The 21786-nt window shown below is 35.8% G+C and overlaps 1 protein-coding gene across 2 annotated transcripts in view; it reads left to right on the forward strand.

Moving 5' to 3' along the window:
* Positions 1-21786, forward strand: part of LOC120535828 (glucuronokinase with putative uridyl pyrophosphorylase) — a 51141-nt gene that overhangs the window by 6309 nt on the left and 23046 nt on the right. For both annotated transcript variants that reach the window (XM_039763932.1, XM_039763933.1), the window contains 10 exons: positions 2098-2169; positions 2840-2928; positions 8755-8911; positions 9317-9394; positions 11991-12082; positions 12751-12856; positions 13430-13509; positions 15663-15731; positions 20922-20982; positions 21463-21479. In XM_039763932.1, the coding sequence (XP_039619866.1) occupies positions 2098-2169; positions 2840-2928; positions 8755-8911; positions 9317-9394; positions 11991-12082; positions 12751-12856; positions 13430-13509; positions 15663-15731; positions 20922-20982; positions 21463-21479 (821 nt within the window). The remainder of the gene's footprint in view (positions 1-2097; positions 2170-2839; positions 2929-8754; positions 8912-9316; positions 9395-11990; positions 12083-12750; positions 12857-13429; positions 13510-15662; positions 15732-20921; positions 20983-21462; positions 21480-21786) is intronic.

Here is a 21786-nt window from a genome sequence, read left to right on the forward strand (position 1 = left end):
ATTAAAGTGTAATGTAAATGCAAATAAACATTATTTTGCACATTCTTCATCATGTGTCACATTGTTATTAAGTTATTGCCCATTTTTCATGTTAAATTTTATTGAGTATTGATCTGCGTTTTGAGATCGTACATGTATTGCAAAACAGCATATCCATGTCATTTTAAGAAGGAAAAACGTACAAAGCAAAACATTGTTGTCATATTCAGCCATTTTAAAAGGAGACTGGACACTACTCGGTTGCTTGCCATCTTTCAGGGCAGGGGGTGGGTGTGGATTAACCTCCGCCATCAACAAAGGATACTGAGTGTCAATGCCCTGATGTGAATTGTAACTGAAAAAGGCACACTTAGGATAGCTTGTTTTCTTATGCTATTTGGAAACTTATTTCATAATTTCAATGGCCACTTCTGCCATGCAATGACATGTGTAGGATTTATAGGTTAAATTACAACATCAGATTCACCTTTTTAGTATGGTTATCCTGTACCTAGTTTTACTCTGCCCAACTGTTTGTTTCAGATTGTAACTTTGGTTTTACTGCACATAACTGCACATTATGTCATTGACCATTAATACCATCCTACAAAGACCTCATGATTTTTACTTGGAAGGTAGTCTGTGACTGTTATAGTTTCTTTCTTTTAAGGACATTCTATTTATGTTATTTGTATGTTTTCTTTTATTCTATTATTGTAAAGCACTTTGGCCACAGCATTCCTATGTTTTAAATGTGTTTTATAAATAAATTGACATTCAGATATTCTATTGCTTCACTTTTTCCAAAAGGAATTTTTGGAACTCTAAAATATACTCTTCTTTTGACATACTAATCTAGAAGGCATTAAGTAACCATCTCAGACAAATATTTTTGTGAACTGTGTAAAGTGTTTTTGCATAGTGTGTGTGTATCAGATTGCTACAGTCTGATTTGTAAAAAGTAAATATAGGAATCTGATAGCTATTGTGCAAATTATCATGTAGTGACATAGCAGTCAAACTGAGTAGAATCTTTTTGAATGTGAAATGCTGCGTTAATAATCTAGTTTGATATAAACCTGCTTCATTTAATCTTCCTGGTTTCTTTCTGTGAATAATATTGCAATATACATTATCACTCATTTTTTGGTTATAATTTGGAAATGTACCCAACAAAAATGTGAGACAGTGTCACAATGACAATTAGCCATTTTTATCAATTTTCCAGAATTACGCTCTAAAGATTTTCTGTAGTTGGTCTATTCTGGTAACAGTTGTGCACAATCCAGACAATGACTATGGCTGTAGCTATACATACTGTTGCGTAGTAAATATGATATCTATTCCTTAAAAAAATACATCTTGATTTATTTATATTCACAGAGCATAGCACCAGCCTCTTTACAGATCACATACAAATATTTGAAGCAAAAAGATATAGTAAGAAGTGCATTTTTTTTTTAGGAATCGGAGCCTTTTATATGTTTAGGAGATCTGCTCTTGCTTTTTATCCATGTACGGTACATGTGCTGGCAGATTTGGTCCATCTCTTTTTTTTAATTTTAATTTTTTATTTTATTTTTAATAAGCACATTTTTCTGTTTATCTGTTTGAATCAAACTGCCTCCAGAAATAACATGCCAGAAACATCATAGTAAGAGCACCCAGAAAACTATTAACTGTAGATGCTTACTAGAAACATTTTACAAATGCTTAAATTCCAAAAATTTTGCCTTACTAGAGGCTAGTCTTGCCAGTTTACAATAGCAGTGTCTACAATATAGCCCCCACTAGTTTAATCAGCTGAATCCTAGCATGGTTATGGCACTTAGGACATTTTTGCAGTCTTCCGAAGGAATGCATCAAATTTTAATACATATAAACAAAGATTATAAAATTCTCTTTCTTCATTCATAATTTCTCACAAGTTAAGCTTTTTTTTATTAGGAAGAACTGATTACTTAAGACGGATTTCAGTTCATTCTCCTATAGCTTTTTCTCATTTGTGCTCAAAGTAACATGCATTCAGAAATAGAACTCCTATTAGGTAGATTCTTAGAAAATTGTTAAATTTAATATGGAGATGAAATGGAGTTTCTCAGAATGATTTTCTTTTAGATTGCAGGAGATATGCTTTGTGCAGATCAGAAATTTGATATTGCTCAGGTCCTTCGTTTCTTTAAGATGAGAGTAAGTATGCTTCATTTCATTTTATTGTCCTGTTTCTGACTTCATGCAGTTAGCTTTTTTTCCATTATACCCTGCGGTTGCACACGTCATACTTTTTCATATGGTTAACTGTAAAGTAGATATTCGGCTGGCTGCAATTAATTGTTGAACTAAACTTAAGTGCTTTGGACAATGACTTCACATTGATTTTTGTCTTGTTTTACTCTTTGATTTGACACAATACCACAATCAGTGAGAGGTTTCATAAGTAGCCTATTAATTGTTTATACTTTTTTTACCATCTAGATTAATATTTCATTCTCCAACCCATTTAATCCAATTCAGTGTTTTGGGGTGATGGAGCCTATCATAGCAGTATTGACTACAAAGCAGGAATCAATTCTAGACAGTCCTTCAAAGGGCTCAGTTATGCAAACATCAGATAGACCTAATAATAAATTTATATATCTGTGTTTTGCGCTAGGCCCTGTCTGTAATGAAGGCCCAGAAGGGCAGACACGCCCCTTTGGCAATTCTCCATGCAGGTCCTTGTGTCATTTTGTAAGACTGTAAAGATTGGAAGAAATGTTAAAATTCAGTATTTGCTTGAGTTTGTTTGTCTGTATGAGTTTTAACCTTTTAAATTAGACTATAGATGACATTTATTTTACGTGTGTTGTTTGCCCTTCAGGGAGGTGAACTGGCAATTTACTACGAGATGGAAAATGATGAGGAAACAACATCACGGGGGATAGTGGAAGTGTGTCCTGACACTCACAGGTAATATGACTCTTTTGGCTACCCATAAATTTTGCTTTGGAAGGAGGGATAGGCATTTTAATTTCTAATAGACTAAGCAGTATAAGTGACATCTTTTTAAAATGTAATAGTAGCTCTTTGGTATAAAATTGATGATTCTAAAGTACCATTATGAGTGGAAAATTTGACAATTTTTATTCAAACTGGGTGTAATTATCAACTTTAAGCCAATGACACATTACATAACTTTTTGTCGTGGGGTATGTTAGATTTGCCAACTGAAGTTGCTGATCTTGTTGCTACACCATGTCAAATTAAACAACTGAAAATCTTGGCCCATTTAACAATCAAGCACCTATTTATCTATTTATTACCCCCTATTTTATAACAACCAATAACATGCATGAAGGGTTAGCAGCTGCTGAAGTTTTAGCAGCAGTCTCTGCCCTTTTTATTTTACCCCTTATTCTGTTGTGATATGTAAAACATGAGACATCAGACAGTCTAGTTTCTCTTCTGTTTGTGAAGTCCACAGCCCCTGTGTTGCTTGAATGAGCTAGACCTGTATGCAGGGTAATAGTGGCGAGTTCAACAGCAATCTCTAATCTTCCCCTAATCCCACCCCCCCCGTTTTTAGTACATAAAACATGAGACATCAGACAGCCGAGTTTCTCTTGTATTTGTGATTTTTTTTTTTTAAAAAAAAACCCTCCTGTTTCCTTATTACTGTACTGCATTGATAGATAGATAGATACTTTGAATTTCCCCTTGGGATTAGTATACTCCAGCAGCAGCATACTGATAAAAAAAATATTAAAGAGTAATTAAAAATGCAGGTAAAACGGACAATAACTTTGTATAATGTGAACATAACCCAGGTGGAATTAAAGAGTCGCATAGGGTGGGGGAGGAACGATCTCCTCAGTCTGTCAGTGGAGCAGGGCAGTGACAGCAGTCTGTCACTGAAGCTGCTTCTCTGTCTGGTGATGATACTGTTAAGTGCATGCAGTGGATTCTCCACAATAGACAGGAGCCTGCTCAGCGCCCGTCGCTCTCACGGATGTCACTCTCCAGCTCCGTGCCTACAATAGAGCCTGCTTTCCTCACCAGTTTGTCCAGGTGTGAGGCGTCCTTTTTTTTATGTTGCTTCCCCAGCACACCACTGCGTAGAAGAGGGCACTCGCCACAACCGTCTGATAGAACATCTGCAGCATCTTATTGCAGATGTTGAAGGACGCCAGCCTTCTAAGGAAGTACAGTCGTTATGTCCTCTCTTGCACAGAGCAGCATCATTTTTGGCAGTCCAATCCAATTTATCTTCCAGCTGCATTCCCAGGTATTTATAGGTCTGCACACAGTCACCTCTGATAATCACGGGGTCCAGGAGGAGCCTGGGTCTCCTAAAATCCACCAGCAGTTCCTTGGTTTTGCTGGTGTTCAGGTGTAAGTGGTTTGAGTCACACCATTTAACAAAGTCCTTGATTAAGTTCCTATACTCCTCCTCCTGCCCACTCCTGATGCAGCCCATGATAGCAGTCTCGTCAGTGAACTTTTGCACGTGGTAGGACTCTGAGCTGTATTGGAAGTCCGATTGTATATAGGCTGAACAGGACCCGAGAAAGTACAGTCCCCTGCGGCGCTCCTGTGTTGCTGACCACAATGTCAGACCTGCAGTTCCCGAGAAGCACATACTGAGGTCTGTCTGTAAGATAATCCACGATCCATGCCACCAGGTATGAATCTACTCCCATCTCGGTGAGTTTGTCCCTAAGGAACAGAGGTTGTATGGTGTTGAAGGCGCTAGAGACATCCAGAAACATAATTCTTACAGCACCACTGCCTTTGTCCAAGTAGGAGAGGGGTCGTTGTAACATATAGATGATGGCATCCTCCGCTCCCACCTTCTCCTGGTATGCGAACTGCAGAGGGTTGAGGGTGTGGCGGACCTGTGGCCTCAGGTGGTGAAGCAGCAGCCACTCCATGGTCATTGTACTTCTGGATGAGCATTGATTACTTGTCAGGTCTCCTGCACACACAGTCTGCCCCATCTGACTAAAAAGAATATCAAACCAGTTTAAGTTGTCATTGGATATGTTACATTAGAAACCTGGCAGATACGGGAGTGTGCCTCTGACTGACTAAGATTATGTAAAACAAGGTTACGACTGAAAACTGTTAGAAAAGTTGCCTAATATGACATGGACTTTAGTTGAACTTATCCTTATTTAATGTTAATTGCAATATGTTGAATAGGGGCACTGCAATTTTTCAAGATGCTGAACACCTATATTCCCAAGTATTTTTGAAGCACCTATTGTTCCCTGTAAAGCTTAAAATTCAGCATGCTGGCTGAGAAGGATATGATCAAGGGTCAAGTCACTATCTTATCTGTGGCTTTTCCTTCTAAATGAAGCCATAGTGTTTTGCTATGCCCAAGTAGTAGTGCTGCGAGTAGTGAATGCAGACATTTTGCTGCTGCACTTTTCAGGACAGATCAGCTGATATGTTTGTTTGTTCTTATTCTAATCCTAATTATGGATTACATGCTAAAATAATGGCCAGAAAAGACAACTGAAGCTTTACTGGTTATATTTGTGAAAATGATCTCTTTTGATTTTCAACTTGTAGCTGAAATTTAAGAGCAAACATTAATATTCAACTGTTTGATTTCCTGAAATTATGACCTTTGCTATGCTTTATTCATTAAATTTATGGTTTAGAGTATAATACCACCCCTAAGCCTTCATTGAGAGTGTTCTCCCCTATGTTTCAGAAAAAAAGAAACAGATTTTGAGGTTGTTTCCTCTGACTTTTAGTGTAGTGGATATTTCTGAATTTTAATGTGGTTTTCAAGAGCTTTAGGCTATGTGGCCTTCAACATTTTGGCAAATGTAACCATTGTGTTTTTAATGGCAGTATACATGGAGCATATGTACATACCAGTGCATAATACACTCAAATGCTGATTGAAGAGCTTGACACGGTTTTAAGTAAATTAAAAAATGTATTTTAAACGTGCGTATTACTGTGTAAAGCTAAACAATTTGACCCAATGGCTTTTTGAACCAATTATTGCTCTTCCTTTTGTAGGCTGCACTAATACTGTCAATGCACCGTAAACTGTCCATTCTCATTTTGGTAATTCTAGACTCAATGAAAATACAGCTTCCTTGTGTCATTTGAAATTGCAGATGTCTTCTGGACATTTTTGATTTTTTTCTTTATATATTTTAAATTTTCAATTGGTGACAATTTTTTTTTTTGGATGATCCTCTCAATAATACTAAAGGCCAAATGGTGACTTAATAGGAAATAACAAAAATGTTAGTGTGGTCATAGTTTTGGCAAAAGAAACCAGTGACATCTTGTGGCTGTTGTAGCATTTACACTCTTTCTACTTGATCTACTTCTATGGAAATCCATGATGCTTGAGAAAAAAACATTAAAATGAGAATTTAATGACTATAAAAGGTGCAACAGCTAACTCTTTCCAAATTAACAGAGGTGCCAGACAGGAGTGCCCTTTTTTCCTCAGTTACTTTTTAAAGTTGCACTGGACCCTTTATCTATTGCCTTAGAGGTTTACTCCAATTGATAGTCATGGATCTCTATGTAAAATAGCTGTCTATGATGGTGGTGATTTTTCTATACTTCCTTGGAAATGCCAACTGATTACCTTTAAATTCGGAGAATATTTAACTTTCCCGAGGGTCTGTGGATATAAAATTAATTGGGCTAAGGCAGCTTTAATACCCTTAAAGGAGTCATATAAACAATGCTCATGCACTTCTTCGATCCTTTAACGCTAAATCAATTAAATGCTATTATTATTATTAACCACTAGTATTGATATCTTCCCTGTGTTTCAGTTTATTATTGCAATTAAAACTGAATTTTAAAATAAATGCAAGATTCCTTAAACTTTTGGTCATCTCACCCATTAACCTTCATTTTTAGTCTGGTAATTGCAAAAATGAATGTTGTTCCACATTTTTATCTTCATGAGTAATCTACTTTTATCTTCCCTGGGTACGCATTGGCCGAATTCCTCTCTATTCGAATCTCTGAAGATGTGTTGGTGTGGTCATATTTGGAACTGTACCACTGGGCTTTTTTCCTACAGATAACTTTGGTACTAGCTTGCCCTCCTGGACCCACACTTGCCTCAATCTTCTTGGCTACATATTTAATCAAATTTGGCTATTTCTAAATCTATGCATGGTTTTTTAACTTTTTTTCTTGATCATTTCACTGCTTCATACAGCAACAACTCTGTACTTGGGGACACTTGCTGAAAGAAATGCATAAGTCTTCCAATACATTTCTACTAATCTCCACATATTTACAAACTGGAAATCTTCTCTTTACAGCGTAAGGCTTTATGAGCTCTCTGGTGCAGGAATTAAGGGCACACCAGACCAGTGTTTCTTCTTATAGTTGGACTTCTTAATAGCAGTGACAAACCTCTACATTATTAATTTATTTCTGTCCCAAGGTGTTTATTTCTTCTGGTTTCTCCTGGCCTTTTCTTCCTTTAGTTTTTTTCCCCTTCCTTCTCTCCTAGGTTGGGGTGCATGCATGGGTGTTGATGACCACCCTCTTACCTTTGACACAATAAGAAAACTATTATTCTGTTGTGGAACAGTTATTTTTTTTTATATGGGACTGTCTTTGGGGCTGTGGTAGTTTAAAATAAACCTCCCCCACATGATGCCCTATAATGGATGTTTAAATACTTCCTCTTTGGATATTTTTTTTTATTCTTAACAAAAATCTGATCACAAAAATAGTCCTACAATAGTGATATTGTCAAAGTTTATGTATGTATCAATTTTTTATATTTGTAATTAAACAAGTTTTTTATTTTTTTTTATTTATTTATTTTTTAAATCGGCAAGTTTAAAATGTATAATTGTTTTGTGATTAGACTTTTTTTTTTTTTTACTTAAAAAGCAAAAGCATAGTTTGATCAAGGAAAATACAATCAATTTTAGAAATACCTTAAATAAGCAAAAATATGAACCTTCACCTAAACCCAACATAGCCCTGTATAGAGATATGATACAGTATAACAAATGGCTGGAGGTAGCCTGAGTGAATGAGAGGGGCACACAACACACTGCAGACCCCACAGGAAAAAAATGAAGAGATAAAGAAGAGTACAGGTCCAAGATTAGAATGATAATTGCTTCATTGTACACTTACCATTCAACCCTAGACCAGCATTACCATTGACATACAGCTTTCAATACTGGGGCCTGACGACCCATTTAATTTATACCAAAGAGATTTTTCTATTTTTTAATAATTGAAAATGTCTATTTCACCCTACATAAATCTGGAGTAAGTATGTGTATATACGCATGTATGTGCATAAACATATCTTGTCCTGGCAATGTTACTGTGATAGATACTGACTCTCTGTGACTCAGAACAGGATAAGTGGGTTAGAAAGATAGGTAAATAGACTTTTTCAGGCAGTGTAGCAGTAAGTGGTATAGAATGTTGCTACATGACAAGTGACTGTGACACTGGTACTTGAACATATAAATAAAGTATCGATGGTTTCCATTTTGAGCTTCTGGCGGTCATCCTTTGACTAAAGAAAATACATCGTATTAAAATATTGGTCTCCCCACACACTTTTTTTTATATTGTTGTTTCCTGAAAGAGTTATACTGGACAAATTTAGTATTGTTCAAGGTCTTTTTTTTTTTATAGCTCATGAAACTTGATTACACCACTGTTCTGAAAGATGTTTTATTCTCACACTAGCACAATGGATGTCTTACCAGCTGAGGTGTCCTGCACATTGTTAATACTATAATTGCCTCTTGTGATTTGCAGGATTATAAAATTTTATGAAAAACCTGTTGCAGGAACCACCAACTCAAGGCTGGCTAGTGTGGTTTTTTACTGCTTACGAAAAGACACATTGCCCACCATTGGTGAATTTCTTCATCTGAAGGAGAATGCTAATGACAGAGTTCTGGGCAAGTACCTGGTATGCAGATTTATTTTACATTAATGACTCTGGTTTTAATTCCTTCGCAGTAGTAAATATATATTGATGATTCTTGTTAATGTTAGTAACTGTAAAACTTTTTTGTAATAATTTAAGAAAAGTGTGTTTTGGAAGCTATTAAGACATAGGAATTGATTCCTTCCTTAGTCTCCCAGATCACACACCGCTTGTGCATGTCAGGAAATTTGCCTACCAAAATCTTTTTACAAAATTATGAAACCTTACCTACTATTATGTCTGTAGGCTATATATTCTTAATAGTGGACAAACCGAGGACCTACCATTATGCCATGAGTCTGCGGGTACTAGGCATATTTTAAGACTAAAATTATTAGAAATTATAATTTACAAATGTGGCATAATATACTTTTCTTTTTTTTGTAGCAATGGTTAATAAATGAAGTTAATGTTTCAGTAAATGGAATGAAGCTGCCAACAGGCTTTCAGTTAATTGGGCAAGTGGTAAGAATTCCTTTTATTACAATGAATGTTACCAATGCTGACATAATTCTACTGAAAATAGAAATTTTTAGTTAACATCTGGTGGTATTAATGGAAATTTAACCCCAAATCAATTTTTCTGTCGAAGTGGTTGCACAGTTTCATGTTGGAGTGGGTGAGTTCATTAGAAAGTAGAGCATTGTGCTTAGTTCAGAAAATATTGGTAAAGTTACTTTAGTGCAAGAGGAAGTTTAGCTTAAGGGAGGCTTGCATTTCTAGGGACAGGGAAATAAGGTACACTTTTATGCCAGCATTTGCACACTGTGGCAAGTGCCTTAAGATGATACTGGAACAAATAAGGGTGCCTGGAGAATGTATATGGAGCATTTCCTTGAACCTATCTGCAGACTGAAATGTTTCCCACTGAATATTATAAGAAAATGAATTGGAACAGAAGGGAAATAATATATATTTGGGAAGGGAGGAAGCTGAAAGATGGATGGAAGAGCTACTCGGAGGTATCTTGAAACACAGATTTACTAATGAAGTGCTAGGCAAATTTTAACATTTTCTCTGCAAATCATAGGTTTCAGTTTGAAGTATGGTGATCATTATTAAACGGAGGTATAGAAACTGTTTTGGGAAGTAGGCAAGGAGAGTTTGAATTATTTCTTTATTTAATGTGATTGATCTTATGTAAGAAGAATCTCTTGGATTTTAATGTGTTTGTAAGTAGGCCTTGCATTATATTGGCATGGTTTTAAGTGGGGAACAATTAATTTACTTTATTTCACCAGATTTGCCTTTCGGGTTCAATAATCTAATTAATCTTAATCTAATTAATTAACTGAGTCATTAAGTCCTAGGACTTTAGTTCCTTATAAGAAACTTTGTCAGATATAGATGTACCATAGGAGAAAAATGGGTTCATATTTCAACAACTTAGGAGTGAGAAATGAGGAATGTATAGACACTTCAGACAATATTGAGTTAGGGGTCCTTTAAAAGGATCATTGTTTATTCCTCAACTGAGCTGCTGCTGTCCTGATCTTCCACAGCTGTTTCCATCAAGTGTCTCTATTCTCTTTATAATTTGCATTTTAGTTTCTAAATACTATACATTGCTTTGTCTTTGTGACATACTCTGTAAAATGTTATTTCATGAAAATATTAAAATACAGTACTCATGAAATAACTACACACTAACATAACAATGTAGCATTTTATAGTACCACAGTATCCATGACTTACAACTTCAGTTCCATCTGTTGGGGTTGCATAAGGACTATCAAGTGCTGTAGTGGAATGGTAAATGATTTTCTGCATGTCCGCTTCATTGCAAAAAACCTTCTTTCTCAAAGGATTTCTTAACCAAGGTGCTGTGATTGTGGTGTGTGTTTTTTGTTTGAAGTCTTTTCAGTTTTGTTTTTCTTGTAGCTTTAGTCAAATGAATTTTGGCTACAGTTCAAGAAAGAAAAAATGTAAGTGAACAGGTTGTGTAGTGGAGTGGTTGTATTGTTTGTTGCCACAGTTTACTTTGGAAGTATATGATGAAGTATATTGAGATTTTACATTTTAACAGAACAAGGCTAACGAGGTAAAAAATGTTCAGGGACACAATTAAAATATTTATGTAAAGTTACAGTGTACATCAGAACATACTGTATAAGAAGAAAATAATTTATCAATGTGCTATGTAATTTTTAGTCCAGTCTGGTGAATTAATTTGTATTAATATAGTAAACTTTGTGCAACCCATCTGGCTCTTCTGAATTGTTTTACCACCATGTCCACCTCAAACAGATTGAATGATGACAAAGACAAGGTCTGACCCTCCTCTTCTCTTTCATGTTAAATTGTCTGTTCTTGCCATGTGAAACTTGCTGTTCTATCCATATAATTAAACAAGAAAGCCAATCCTCTCAATCTTTGTCACTAACAACCATGAATCTGTAATATATATTATAGCATTTATTTTATATAATTCTGGTTATGCAAGGACATTAATTCATTCTTTTAGAAGAAGGATATGCCAATAGAGGAAGTCTAGACCAACATCTGGCATGAGACAGGAAAATAGCCACCACTCTGTCTTTAGGTGCTATCCTTTGCTAGGGCAGTTTGGAGTGAGTCAACAATTAATTTTATTATACTGGCCTTTGAGATATTAGAAGATGGTTGTGTTCCTAGAGGCAGAAGAGAATATGGGAGTAGGAGCAAATTTAAACTAGATCTTGCCCAAGCTAGACCTTGATCCTTAAGTATCAGTGCTAACCATCATTTCAATGTGATACCCCTTTATTACCAGCAAAACAGTGGTACACACTTTGACGCTCTGCATAATTTGGTTAGAGGTTGGGAGCATGCGCGGATTACAGCACATTTCTGCACCCACCACATGGCAAACCACCCAGATTGGGATCTGAGAGCAACCTTGCAACAGCTGACACCTCTTAACCACTCTAAACAGTGTGAGATTTCTTACAGTGGCTAGAGTGCCAATCCTGCCACCAACCCCCGAGTTTTCCCTGCAAGTTTGAGAACAAATAATTTGGTAACCACATTACGTGATTTTAATTATTTATTTGTTGATTACTTGATATCTTTTGTGTTACAGGGGTTGTCGGACTACACCAAATGGCTGGCTCATTATGCTACTAAATATCATGAGACTTATGGTAAATCAATCACTCACCGGTCATATGCAAGGTAAGCAAACTCCTGTACCTCTTGTAATGTTTCCTTATTTAAAATAGACAAACATGTAGCATTCTGTTTAGGAGAAATCAAAAGCATTTAAAAAAAAATGTTTACTGTTATTGTAAAAACTGATAGATTGTTCTACAACTGACTTCATTGTGATAGTGCATACTGTGCAGCATTCTATGGAAAATAATTATTCCTTATCTTTTGAGTATGTGATAGGTTGCCTCCTGAGGTACCCAAAATAAGCTTTTTGTATTTGAATGGATTAATTTTTATAACTTGTCTCTTTACTGTTGGTGCTGCCAGTATACAGTAGTAGTCCTTGGAAATTAAATGGGATTTTAGCATTGTTTCTTCTGCTTCTCATGACCATAAGCAGAAAAAGGAAAATTTTCTGTTTTATAGCTATGCTGTAAATATAGTAGCCACCATAAAACTAAATCTGTTTTCACAGTTCATGTAAAATTTTGGTAGGGTCAATGTTTCCCTTATGAACCATTGCCTTAACCAGATCATTTGCTATACTGTAATGATACTGTATATTTAGTTTAATCAGCATCAACTTCAGTCCCCAAAAGCAGAAGTACAGTATAAAGAATGGGAACACTACAGCTCTTTTTTGTAATGCCTCTTCTCTTTTTATTTTATTTATATATTCTTTTATTTTTAAGGATTGGAATCGTGGGAAATCCTTCTGATGGGTTTCATGGTAAAACCATTGCCATGACCATCGCTAACTTTTGGGCAGAAGTCACTCTCACTGAAAGCCAGACTCTTGTAAGATTTAAAATATCTTAACTCTTTCCGTGGTGAGCTTTTTCTTTTGGGAGGCAATTCTTCGCTTCAGTAGTTTTTCCAACTTAAACAAGTAGTTGATCGGTTGCTATGTTAACGATTTGCTATGTAACCGTATTGTTAGCAACCTTGGAAAAACTGGTTTTGGACTAATTCTTCAAAGAAGGTAAATTAATTTGTTAGGTTCATGCTTTAATTCAACTGTTTTCCTAAATATATTGAGGTTAAATGTTTTTAACTATCTTGTAAAAGCAACAATTAATAGTGCATACTGCTGGGCTACCATGCTGCCAAATATCAATACTCATTTTTCTAAATTCTTTCTGTAGCTAGTTCTAAAATACTTGCATCTGGCACAATACATTTGGAGCAGGAAAAAGCTTTGATGTTTAAACATCAACTATATGCAAAATTGACATCAGACTTGCAGATTAAATGTGACAACAGTTGTCGTATTTTCAGAAATAAACAAAAACAATGCTACATCAAATAATTGCACCCCTGTTTTTTATTCAAGTTTCCTAACATATTTGTGTGTTTTTTTTTAAAAAACAGGAGTTACTGCCTCACCCTTTAAATGATCCCACTAGATTTGGAAGCCTGCAGGATCTTTATTATATCAGCAGGAAGGAAGGGTATGTTGTTACAGTGTCCAACTTATTAAATTGTATTTTAGGGGCTGAATGCTAATGATTTCACTGTTATTTCCACACTTTAGACTAACACTTTTAATTGGAGAGTAATTTCACAATTATAATGTATGTAACACCAATACAGGATTCATAGTTATACTAGTGGTATTAAGACTTCAGCAGTTTTTAAGTAATATGGTAAAGTATGGATTTCTCTTTAAGAGTTACTGCTGTAGGGCATGGAGATGTTGTGTTTTTGTTCACACTAGATATTTTATAACTTTGATGTAAAAAAAAAAAAACGCCAAAATCATAACATAGGCAATAGTTTATTATTATTGTATTTATGTGTTCTAGCATAACCCTGATGGATAAAGCTGTGTGAAAGCTAAATTGGTTTTGTCACCCAGAGTTTATTTTAATTCTCTAATGGCGCGTTCATGTGCTATTGAACTTTAGTCAGAGTTCCCAGTTGTGATATATCACCTTTCGTCTTCAGTTTGTTCACAGGAGTTGCAAGTCAGATTGTTGGTAGAAACATGATGATCTTTTGATTTAGAGGACCATTTTTCTGAGATAGTAAAGAACAAACTAAAATATTTGCCATGTCACTCCAAATGCAATTTGACCACAAAAATGCGATTTCTGATTGAATATTTTATAGAAGTTGACTAAGGTGAAAGGTCAGTATGGCGCCACAACTTGGAGAATTAAGGTGACTTAATTTTTTCTGTGAGTTGTCCAACTCAGACCTTTAACTTCATAGGGTATTTGCATAAAATTTCTAACTAGGAAACTAAGATCTTCTGTCTGTTTGATGTTATTTGAGCCCATCATAAGCTGAATGCATGTATGCTTTGGTACCTTTTTATGTTTAAAGTGACAAGTTCATAATCCTCTGTAATAAAACTCCTGTGTGTGTGTGTGTGTCATCAGGTGAAGTGTGCATGCGTGGGGCTGCAAGTGTGCAGTTGCTCTCTTTTCAGAAGAGAGAGACGCACGCAGACGCATGAGCGAGAGAGACACACATGCACACGCGTGCACACACACACACACACACACACACACACACCCCACGAGAGAGAGAGAGGGGCACGCCCCCCAAAAAAAAGCGTGAGAGAGGCACACCACCCAACCCCCAACTAACCCCCCCACACACCCCCTCCCCTTTGGTTCACGACCAAATTGAGTTACAACCAGAGAGTATAATTGTGAGAGAAAATTACAGGTACACAATACAGTGATGCATATTACAGCCACATACAAGATCCCTTGCCATTTAATATAGACTGTTCCTACTAATGTTTATGCACTACTGTTCTAGCACCCGTTATTGTAACGGGCTTAATGTCTAGTCATTTATATTTTGATTTCATTCATCAGTGGTTAAAAAATCTCTATAATTCTGAGACGGGAAGAGAGGATTTTATTACACATTTGAAAAGGTTGTTTATAAAATGCTGTAATAAATGGCAGCACATGTATACACAGACATTAATGAAGATGGAATTTGTTTTTTTATTTATTTTTTTTAAGCAGTTTACATTGAGCATTATAGGCCAATAATAATGGTTCACTCCTCATCAGCAGTATAAACCTATCTGTCAAAGCTCTTCTAGATAAGTTGTACATATGTGCTGGATTATGCCATTCTAATGGACTAGCTGTGCTACCATTCTAAGATGGGTTGACATTGAAGTAGTAAATGTAGACTTCAGTGTTAATATTTGAAGCATACCATATATTGGAATGTATTTTTTAATGCCTATAGTAATAAGATCAGTTGCATTTGTCATTTCAATAGATGGCACATCAAATATTTGTAATTTATAAAATGCATTATTACAAATGTTTGTGATATGCCATCTGTCAGAATGACAAATGCAATGCACATGTCTCTGTTCTATGCCATTTGTTATGGGATTCATAAAAGCAGTGTTAATGTTTGTGGTCAATCCTCATCAGTTGGAATGATAGATACATAGCATCTGGAAGGGCACACAGACACTTGCCATTTTATTAAGGTGGCTTAGAGATGGGAATGCTTTTGTTGATATTATTGTTTATCTTCTTATAAGTGCCCCCTTCCCACTTTGTTGAATTTGATTTTGTGCCGTATTCCAGTATTTCACAGTCATTTTTTCTGTTTTTATTAGATACTTTGGGGGACTAAGACTGCTTCAAGCCACATGTAAAAAGTTTTACCAGTTTTGTTCCAAAGAAGGGTAAGAACAGTTGCCTTTGCAGAAAATTGGGTGATACTGTCTAAACATTTTCTAGTTAAGCTTTCTGCACCCTTAAATGCTGCTTATGTTTAGTCATTTTTATTAGGCCTTGCTAGGTTACTTTTAATATGACTTGCCAAGAAACAAATACTGGAGTAGAATGTTTTTGACATAGTAAGCAGAGTTGAGGATTTTGGTTACCATTTCAAACAAGATTCTTAAAATTTATTTTTGTACGTTTCTACATTAAGTAATAATGTGCCAACAATATTTATTTCTATAGCACATTTTCATACACAGAATATAACTCCAAGTGCTTTATAAGATGTCAAAGAAATAGTTACAAGAAAAGAAAACAAATTAATTAGGCAAAATGGGAGGATATTACCTTGGTGGGATTTCAAGTTTCGGGTTTATATTGAAAAATGATTTTTATGGTATTATTTATCATAGTATGTGCACATACAAAATGTATTATCCAACATTTTCTGTTTTAGTAATAGAAAAGTAACACTTAGTTTAAATCAATACAAAAAACTAAAAGTTCAAATATATCAGATGCACATGATGAAATGATGAATGCCAAGATACATCAGAACATTTTCATTTACACATACTCTTCAGTCAAGCTTCTCGGAAAATAGCTGTCAGTTTTCTGACATTTTTTGTTGTGAGATTTCTGTTTGCATTAGTGTATGGAGGAGACATTAGCTACATTATCACACCACTTCTTCTTCTTCTTTCGGCTGCTCCTGTTAGGGGTTGCCACAGCGGATCATCTGTCCGCATATGGATTTGGCAAAATTTTGCACCTACAGAGGAGTAATATTTTAAAAACAAGTCAAATTCAGTTTTCAAATTATTACAAACCTCTGATGCTTTAATTTTCCAAATCTCCCCATTCTTTGTTTGCATTAGTCCAAGACTGCTAATATAAAATCAAACTTCTAAAGTAAAGTTTAATTCACTTATTCAGAGCTCCAGAAAAACAATCTTCATTGTCTTGTTTTCAGGGCATTACATTAAGGACCTGTCTTATTACACAATTTTACATGTGATTTTTCTTTTCTTCAGTCGCCAACTTAATTTATAGTATAGTAACTTTACTGATTTAGAGATAGTCACAGTGCACTCCTGAGACTTTCAGCAACTCGGTCAAATCGGTCTGTAACTTGCCCTGACAAACTATAGCAGGTTTGATTTTTGTCTTAAGTTGCAGGGGTGGCCTCAGTGAGAGAGTTGAGAACCAATGAGCACTCCACCTAAAGTACAGTATCTAAAGTATAGCTTTGAGGAGTAAGGACCGAAGGAAGTTTAGACAAAACAAACAGAACAGAGACTTGTTTGTCTATGGTCTCGTGTTTTACATATCGCAACAGAATGGGGGGTAAAAAGATAAGGGCTTGGATTGGTTCAGAACTTGACATACTTGTAAAGCATTTGTATTATGTCACAAATTGTCAGGCAAGCTCACAATACTTTGGAAATTTGAAACTATGCTTGAAAGTTGTTACATGTAATGTGTCATGCCCTATGATGTCTAGTCTTTTAATCCATCAGCCTCACTCAGTGAGATCAGCAATTGTAGTCGTCAAGTTTGACATCCCCTTCAAGTAAAATATGTGTAATATGCCACTAGCTTATCTGATTAGATTTAGTTGTCTTATGCCCATGAAGTAAGAGTGCATTCAAATCCAGTGACAAGAGGCTCTGAAGAATGCACAGCATGTGCTAAAGAAAAGGCTGAGTGGAGGAAAGGAAGTTTACAAAGCTAAAATCGAAAATAAATTGACTCAGAATAAAATGAAGGATGTCTGGAATGAACTGTGTATAATTAATATACTTAAGCAATCCAGGTCTTAGTTGCTAGAAGGATTTCCCCTCTCTCTGCCACCTTTTTCAAATGACCAATCTCCCTACACCATCCTTACTACATCAACTCCTACCATGTCAAATGGATTGGCCAGTGTCAAGTCCACCTGTGACCATCGGTGTAGACTGTCCATAGCTGAAGACCAAGTAAGCTACACACAGGTAAACTGTGGAATTAGTTCTTAAGGCCTGTGTTGACCAACTTTGTGGTGGCCTCTATCACCTGTTCAGTCAGCCCCTAAGGCTTCAGAAAGTGCCACTGCTGTGGAAAACATCCTGCATTGTTCCTCTTCCAAAGAAGACGGGCACCTCACACCTGGGCAAGGCTTACGGCAATGTGAAAATTTGTTTTGTGATTTCTCCACTATCTTCAGTACCATCCAGCCACCAGTAAGCTCAGAGATATGTAGATGGTTGAGCCAGTGGTGTCCTGTATAATGGTCTATCTGTCGGAGACTCGTGGACTGTTTTTCTGATGCAGATGTCCACAACATTTGACCACATCAAAGAACAGTCCTGTCTCCTTTTCTCTTTACTCTGTAACATCAGACTATAAATATAACATCGGGTCATGTTGCTTGCAGAAATTCTCAGATGATTCTGCCATTATGGGGAGTATTGATAAAGGGGATGAGAGAGTATAGGAGTAAGGTGGAGAAGTGTTTACTAGAAGTGTCTGCATTTTAACCTCAGCAAAACCAAGGAACTGGTTATTGACTTTAGCTGCACCATTTGCTCTGTGTTCTGAGGCCAGTCCAACCTATGTAAGAAAGGGCAGAGCAGGCTCTTTTTCCTTAGGAAAATGCATTCTTTTAATTTTAATATGGGAAGTGACATATTTCACATCTTCTATAACTCTGTGATAGCCAGTTTTATTTTTCTATGCTGTGGTGTGCTGGGCTGGTAACATCACTTCAAAAGAGGTCCACCAAATCAACAAGCTAATTAAAAGGGCAAGTCGAGTTATAGGATGCACTATGGACCCCTGCAGGTAGTAGTGAAGGAGAGAATTAAAACAAAACTGAGTGCCATTATGAATAATACACATCCTCTCTCTGACACATTAACACTGAGTACTTTTAGCCTACACATTTTTCAGTAGAAGTGTGTCAAGAAATGTAATTGGAGGTCCTTTATACCAACAGCAGTTTGTCTGTATAATTAATGCCTCACTGTGACTGTGAAAGCCAAGTTAGAACTTTTTTTTTTTTTCTTTATTTTGAATTTTCTTGCTTAATAGATGTTAAATCTGCCACCAGCCCTACAAGCAGGGCCTCCAACTTACTGGGAAAACCTGGGGGTTGGTGGCAGGATTGGCTCTCCAGCCACCAAAAAAACCCCCAAAACCTTGCAGTGCTCCAGTGTGGTGCTGAAGTGTCACCCGCTATGGTGGGTGTGGCAGTGCTCGATCAGAACATGCTCCCAACCTCAAAAAAAAAAAAATACTCATTCCAGTGTGTGTGTGTTTTTATTTATTTATTTATTTATTTATTACTTACTTTCTTACTTATCTATTTATATATGTATTTATTTAAAGAGCTTCTGTAAAAAAGGCTAAATTTCCCCTGGGATCAAATAAGGTTTTATCCATCTCTCTATCTAACAATCCAGATAGTTAATTGTTCTGTTACACCTAAACTGCAATAATTATTTTTAACTGGAGATGGTATCCTATTTTGCTCCCATACCACTTAAAAGTGTGTTATGTGTTTTCACGAAGTTCACCACATTTTAATTGTAATAGTGAATATTCCTTTAAGTTTAAAAAAAAAAAAAGTAGTTAACACAAATTTAGTGTTTGCTGATTCATTTTCAGTAATGAAATGCTGTTTCAGCAGCTCTGCTAATTACACATTTCAGAAGTTGTTTGCTTATGTTAAAACACATTACACACAGTACATTAGAGTGGTCTTCCTCATGACTCGGAGCATTAGGAGTTGACCCACACTAATGTCTGGTGCCAACATCAATTTTTTAGAAGCAAATAAATTTTATTTTGGGATGACCATATGAAGAAGCTCATTTCATCACCAATGTAGACTAGCCATTGCTGGTTAGACAATGGTCGGATTAGTGGACAGGTAATTATAGCCTAGTCCATTTTATACAAAGCACAAATCAGAAACCTGTTCTTTCATCAATGCTATGTATGCTGTTATATTTAAAAGGGAGTATATTCATTATCCTTCAAATTCATGACACAAGTTAAAACGTTTACGCACAGCTGATTGTTCGCATAACTCTCTTTCACAATATAAACCAATCCTGTATGTTTATTTATGAAGTACTACTCATAATGGTATAATAGTGCAATAATGAAAGTTGTGTTTTTTTGTTTTTTTTTATTTGTTCTGTTAATGAGCATTGAGATTTGGGCACTATTAGACAGGATTTTAAATAATAGTGTGATATCCAAATCCTGCTCTTAAATTCAAGCCCTGATATGTCTAACCTGCATTATATGGTGTTTTTCACATTTGATAGCTCTCCTGTTGTGGGTCATCAGTGTCATGGTGTCTTTTTTTTTTTTTTTCTTTTGTCAAGCATTATGTATCAAAGTGTGGTTGTACCCTTGAGCATACAATTCTGTCCAGGAATAAAAAATGTCTAGTCTTCATAAAATGACGAAGAGTAGTGTTTGAAAAACTTTTTTTTGAGAATGTTGCTTTGGGATATAGACAAATGTGATATGTATCAGTAAAGGAAAGAAGGCTTTGCTAGTCCTTGCTTGACGGGAATGTTTCTAAGCTAAAAATCCTTTGGCCTGGTTCTAGGGATCACAAAGAATTATCTGGTGCCTACCATAAAGGGAAGTCCGAAAGATGTGGTTGTTCATGGGAATTTAGTTTCTTGAAGGTTTTACTAGGAATATACCAAGAAATTCCAAAAGGGGCAAATGATCTTCCAAGTGGCAGTGGAGCCTGTTGGAACAGGCAGTTTAGGAAACTAACTGCTAGTCCTGACATAAACCTTATATGGTTTAAAAATCTTTTGAGGATTAGCTACAGAACAAATCAAGAGGTTCCTTATGGATTAATAAGCAGCTTTAAGGAAATTTAGGTGAGAAATGTTACCAATAAACAAAGATTCCAGTTTTGTTGGGATTGTTTTAAACATTTTACCAACTACTCTATATTTGCAAGTGGATTTTTTTCATTGAGTCATTTCAGTACTGTAAATTACCCCTGTTTATCACTATCCCAAATTTTTATTTTCCATGAACTGCATCTCGTTATAGTAAATTCCCCATTGCTGTTGAGATGAACAGATATTTTCATCTTTTTAATTTCAATTTTTTCCATTTTCATTGTGTTTCAGAATTGCTTTGACCAAACAAAACTTCACCCTCCAGTATGACACCAACATTCCACGTCAGGTGGTAAGGGCTGCACAACTTTCAATTCTCCAGTCACAGCTTCAGTTCAGAATCTGCAAAATCAGGTGCACCATTTTTCAGGTTTCAAAGATGCATTTAATGTGAAAAACCACTAGAAACAGTGCTTTGTGTGTGATTTATGGCTTATTGATGAAGCTGCAGTGTAAGCTTACACCTTGTGCTTCAAACACCTTTGTTGGCTTTCTCACCCAATTCTTGTCAATTTACTACTTTTTCATCTGCATTTCCAATGCAGTGTTTAACACCAAATAAAAAGGCACCAAAATCTAATTCAGAGATGCCGAGTCTGTGGAAACATCTGGTGGGTGAATTGGGGTTTCAAAGAAAACTGAGATTTGCCAAATTACTTTTCTACTGTTCCTAAACTTAGTTATTGCACCTGTCTAAAAATTTGTAGTCCCGGTTAGGTCCTTTTAGTCACATTCAACAAAATTTAATTATTGTTGTTTCCTCTCTTTTCAGGGCCTGGCTGGTAGCAGGTTTGTATACACTTATATACTGATTTCTTACCATAAATGCTGTTCTCTAGAAGTGTTTATTGAAGAAAGCCTATCTGTTTAGGAGACTTAACTATTATAACACTTTTTGAAATGACACATAGCATACTAAAGAAAGGGGTGATTTAAAGGATAAAATCAAGTTTTATATATTACCTTTTATACATATTGCCACAGCAAAGCATTTTATTACTACAATTATTGCACTTGCATATATGTACAGTATGGTAATTTTTAAATGAATGATATTGTATTGTGACAAAGTTGGCATCATTGGAGATGCACAGTA

Source organism: Polypterus senegalus, chromosome 9 (assembly GCF_016835505.1).
Source record: "Polypterus senegalus isolate Bchr_013 chromosome 9, ASM1683550v1, whole genome shotgun sequence".
Lineage (NCBI taxonomy): Eukaryota > Metazoa > Chordata > Cladistia > Polypteriformes > Polypteridae > Polypterus > Polypterus senegalus.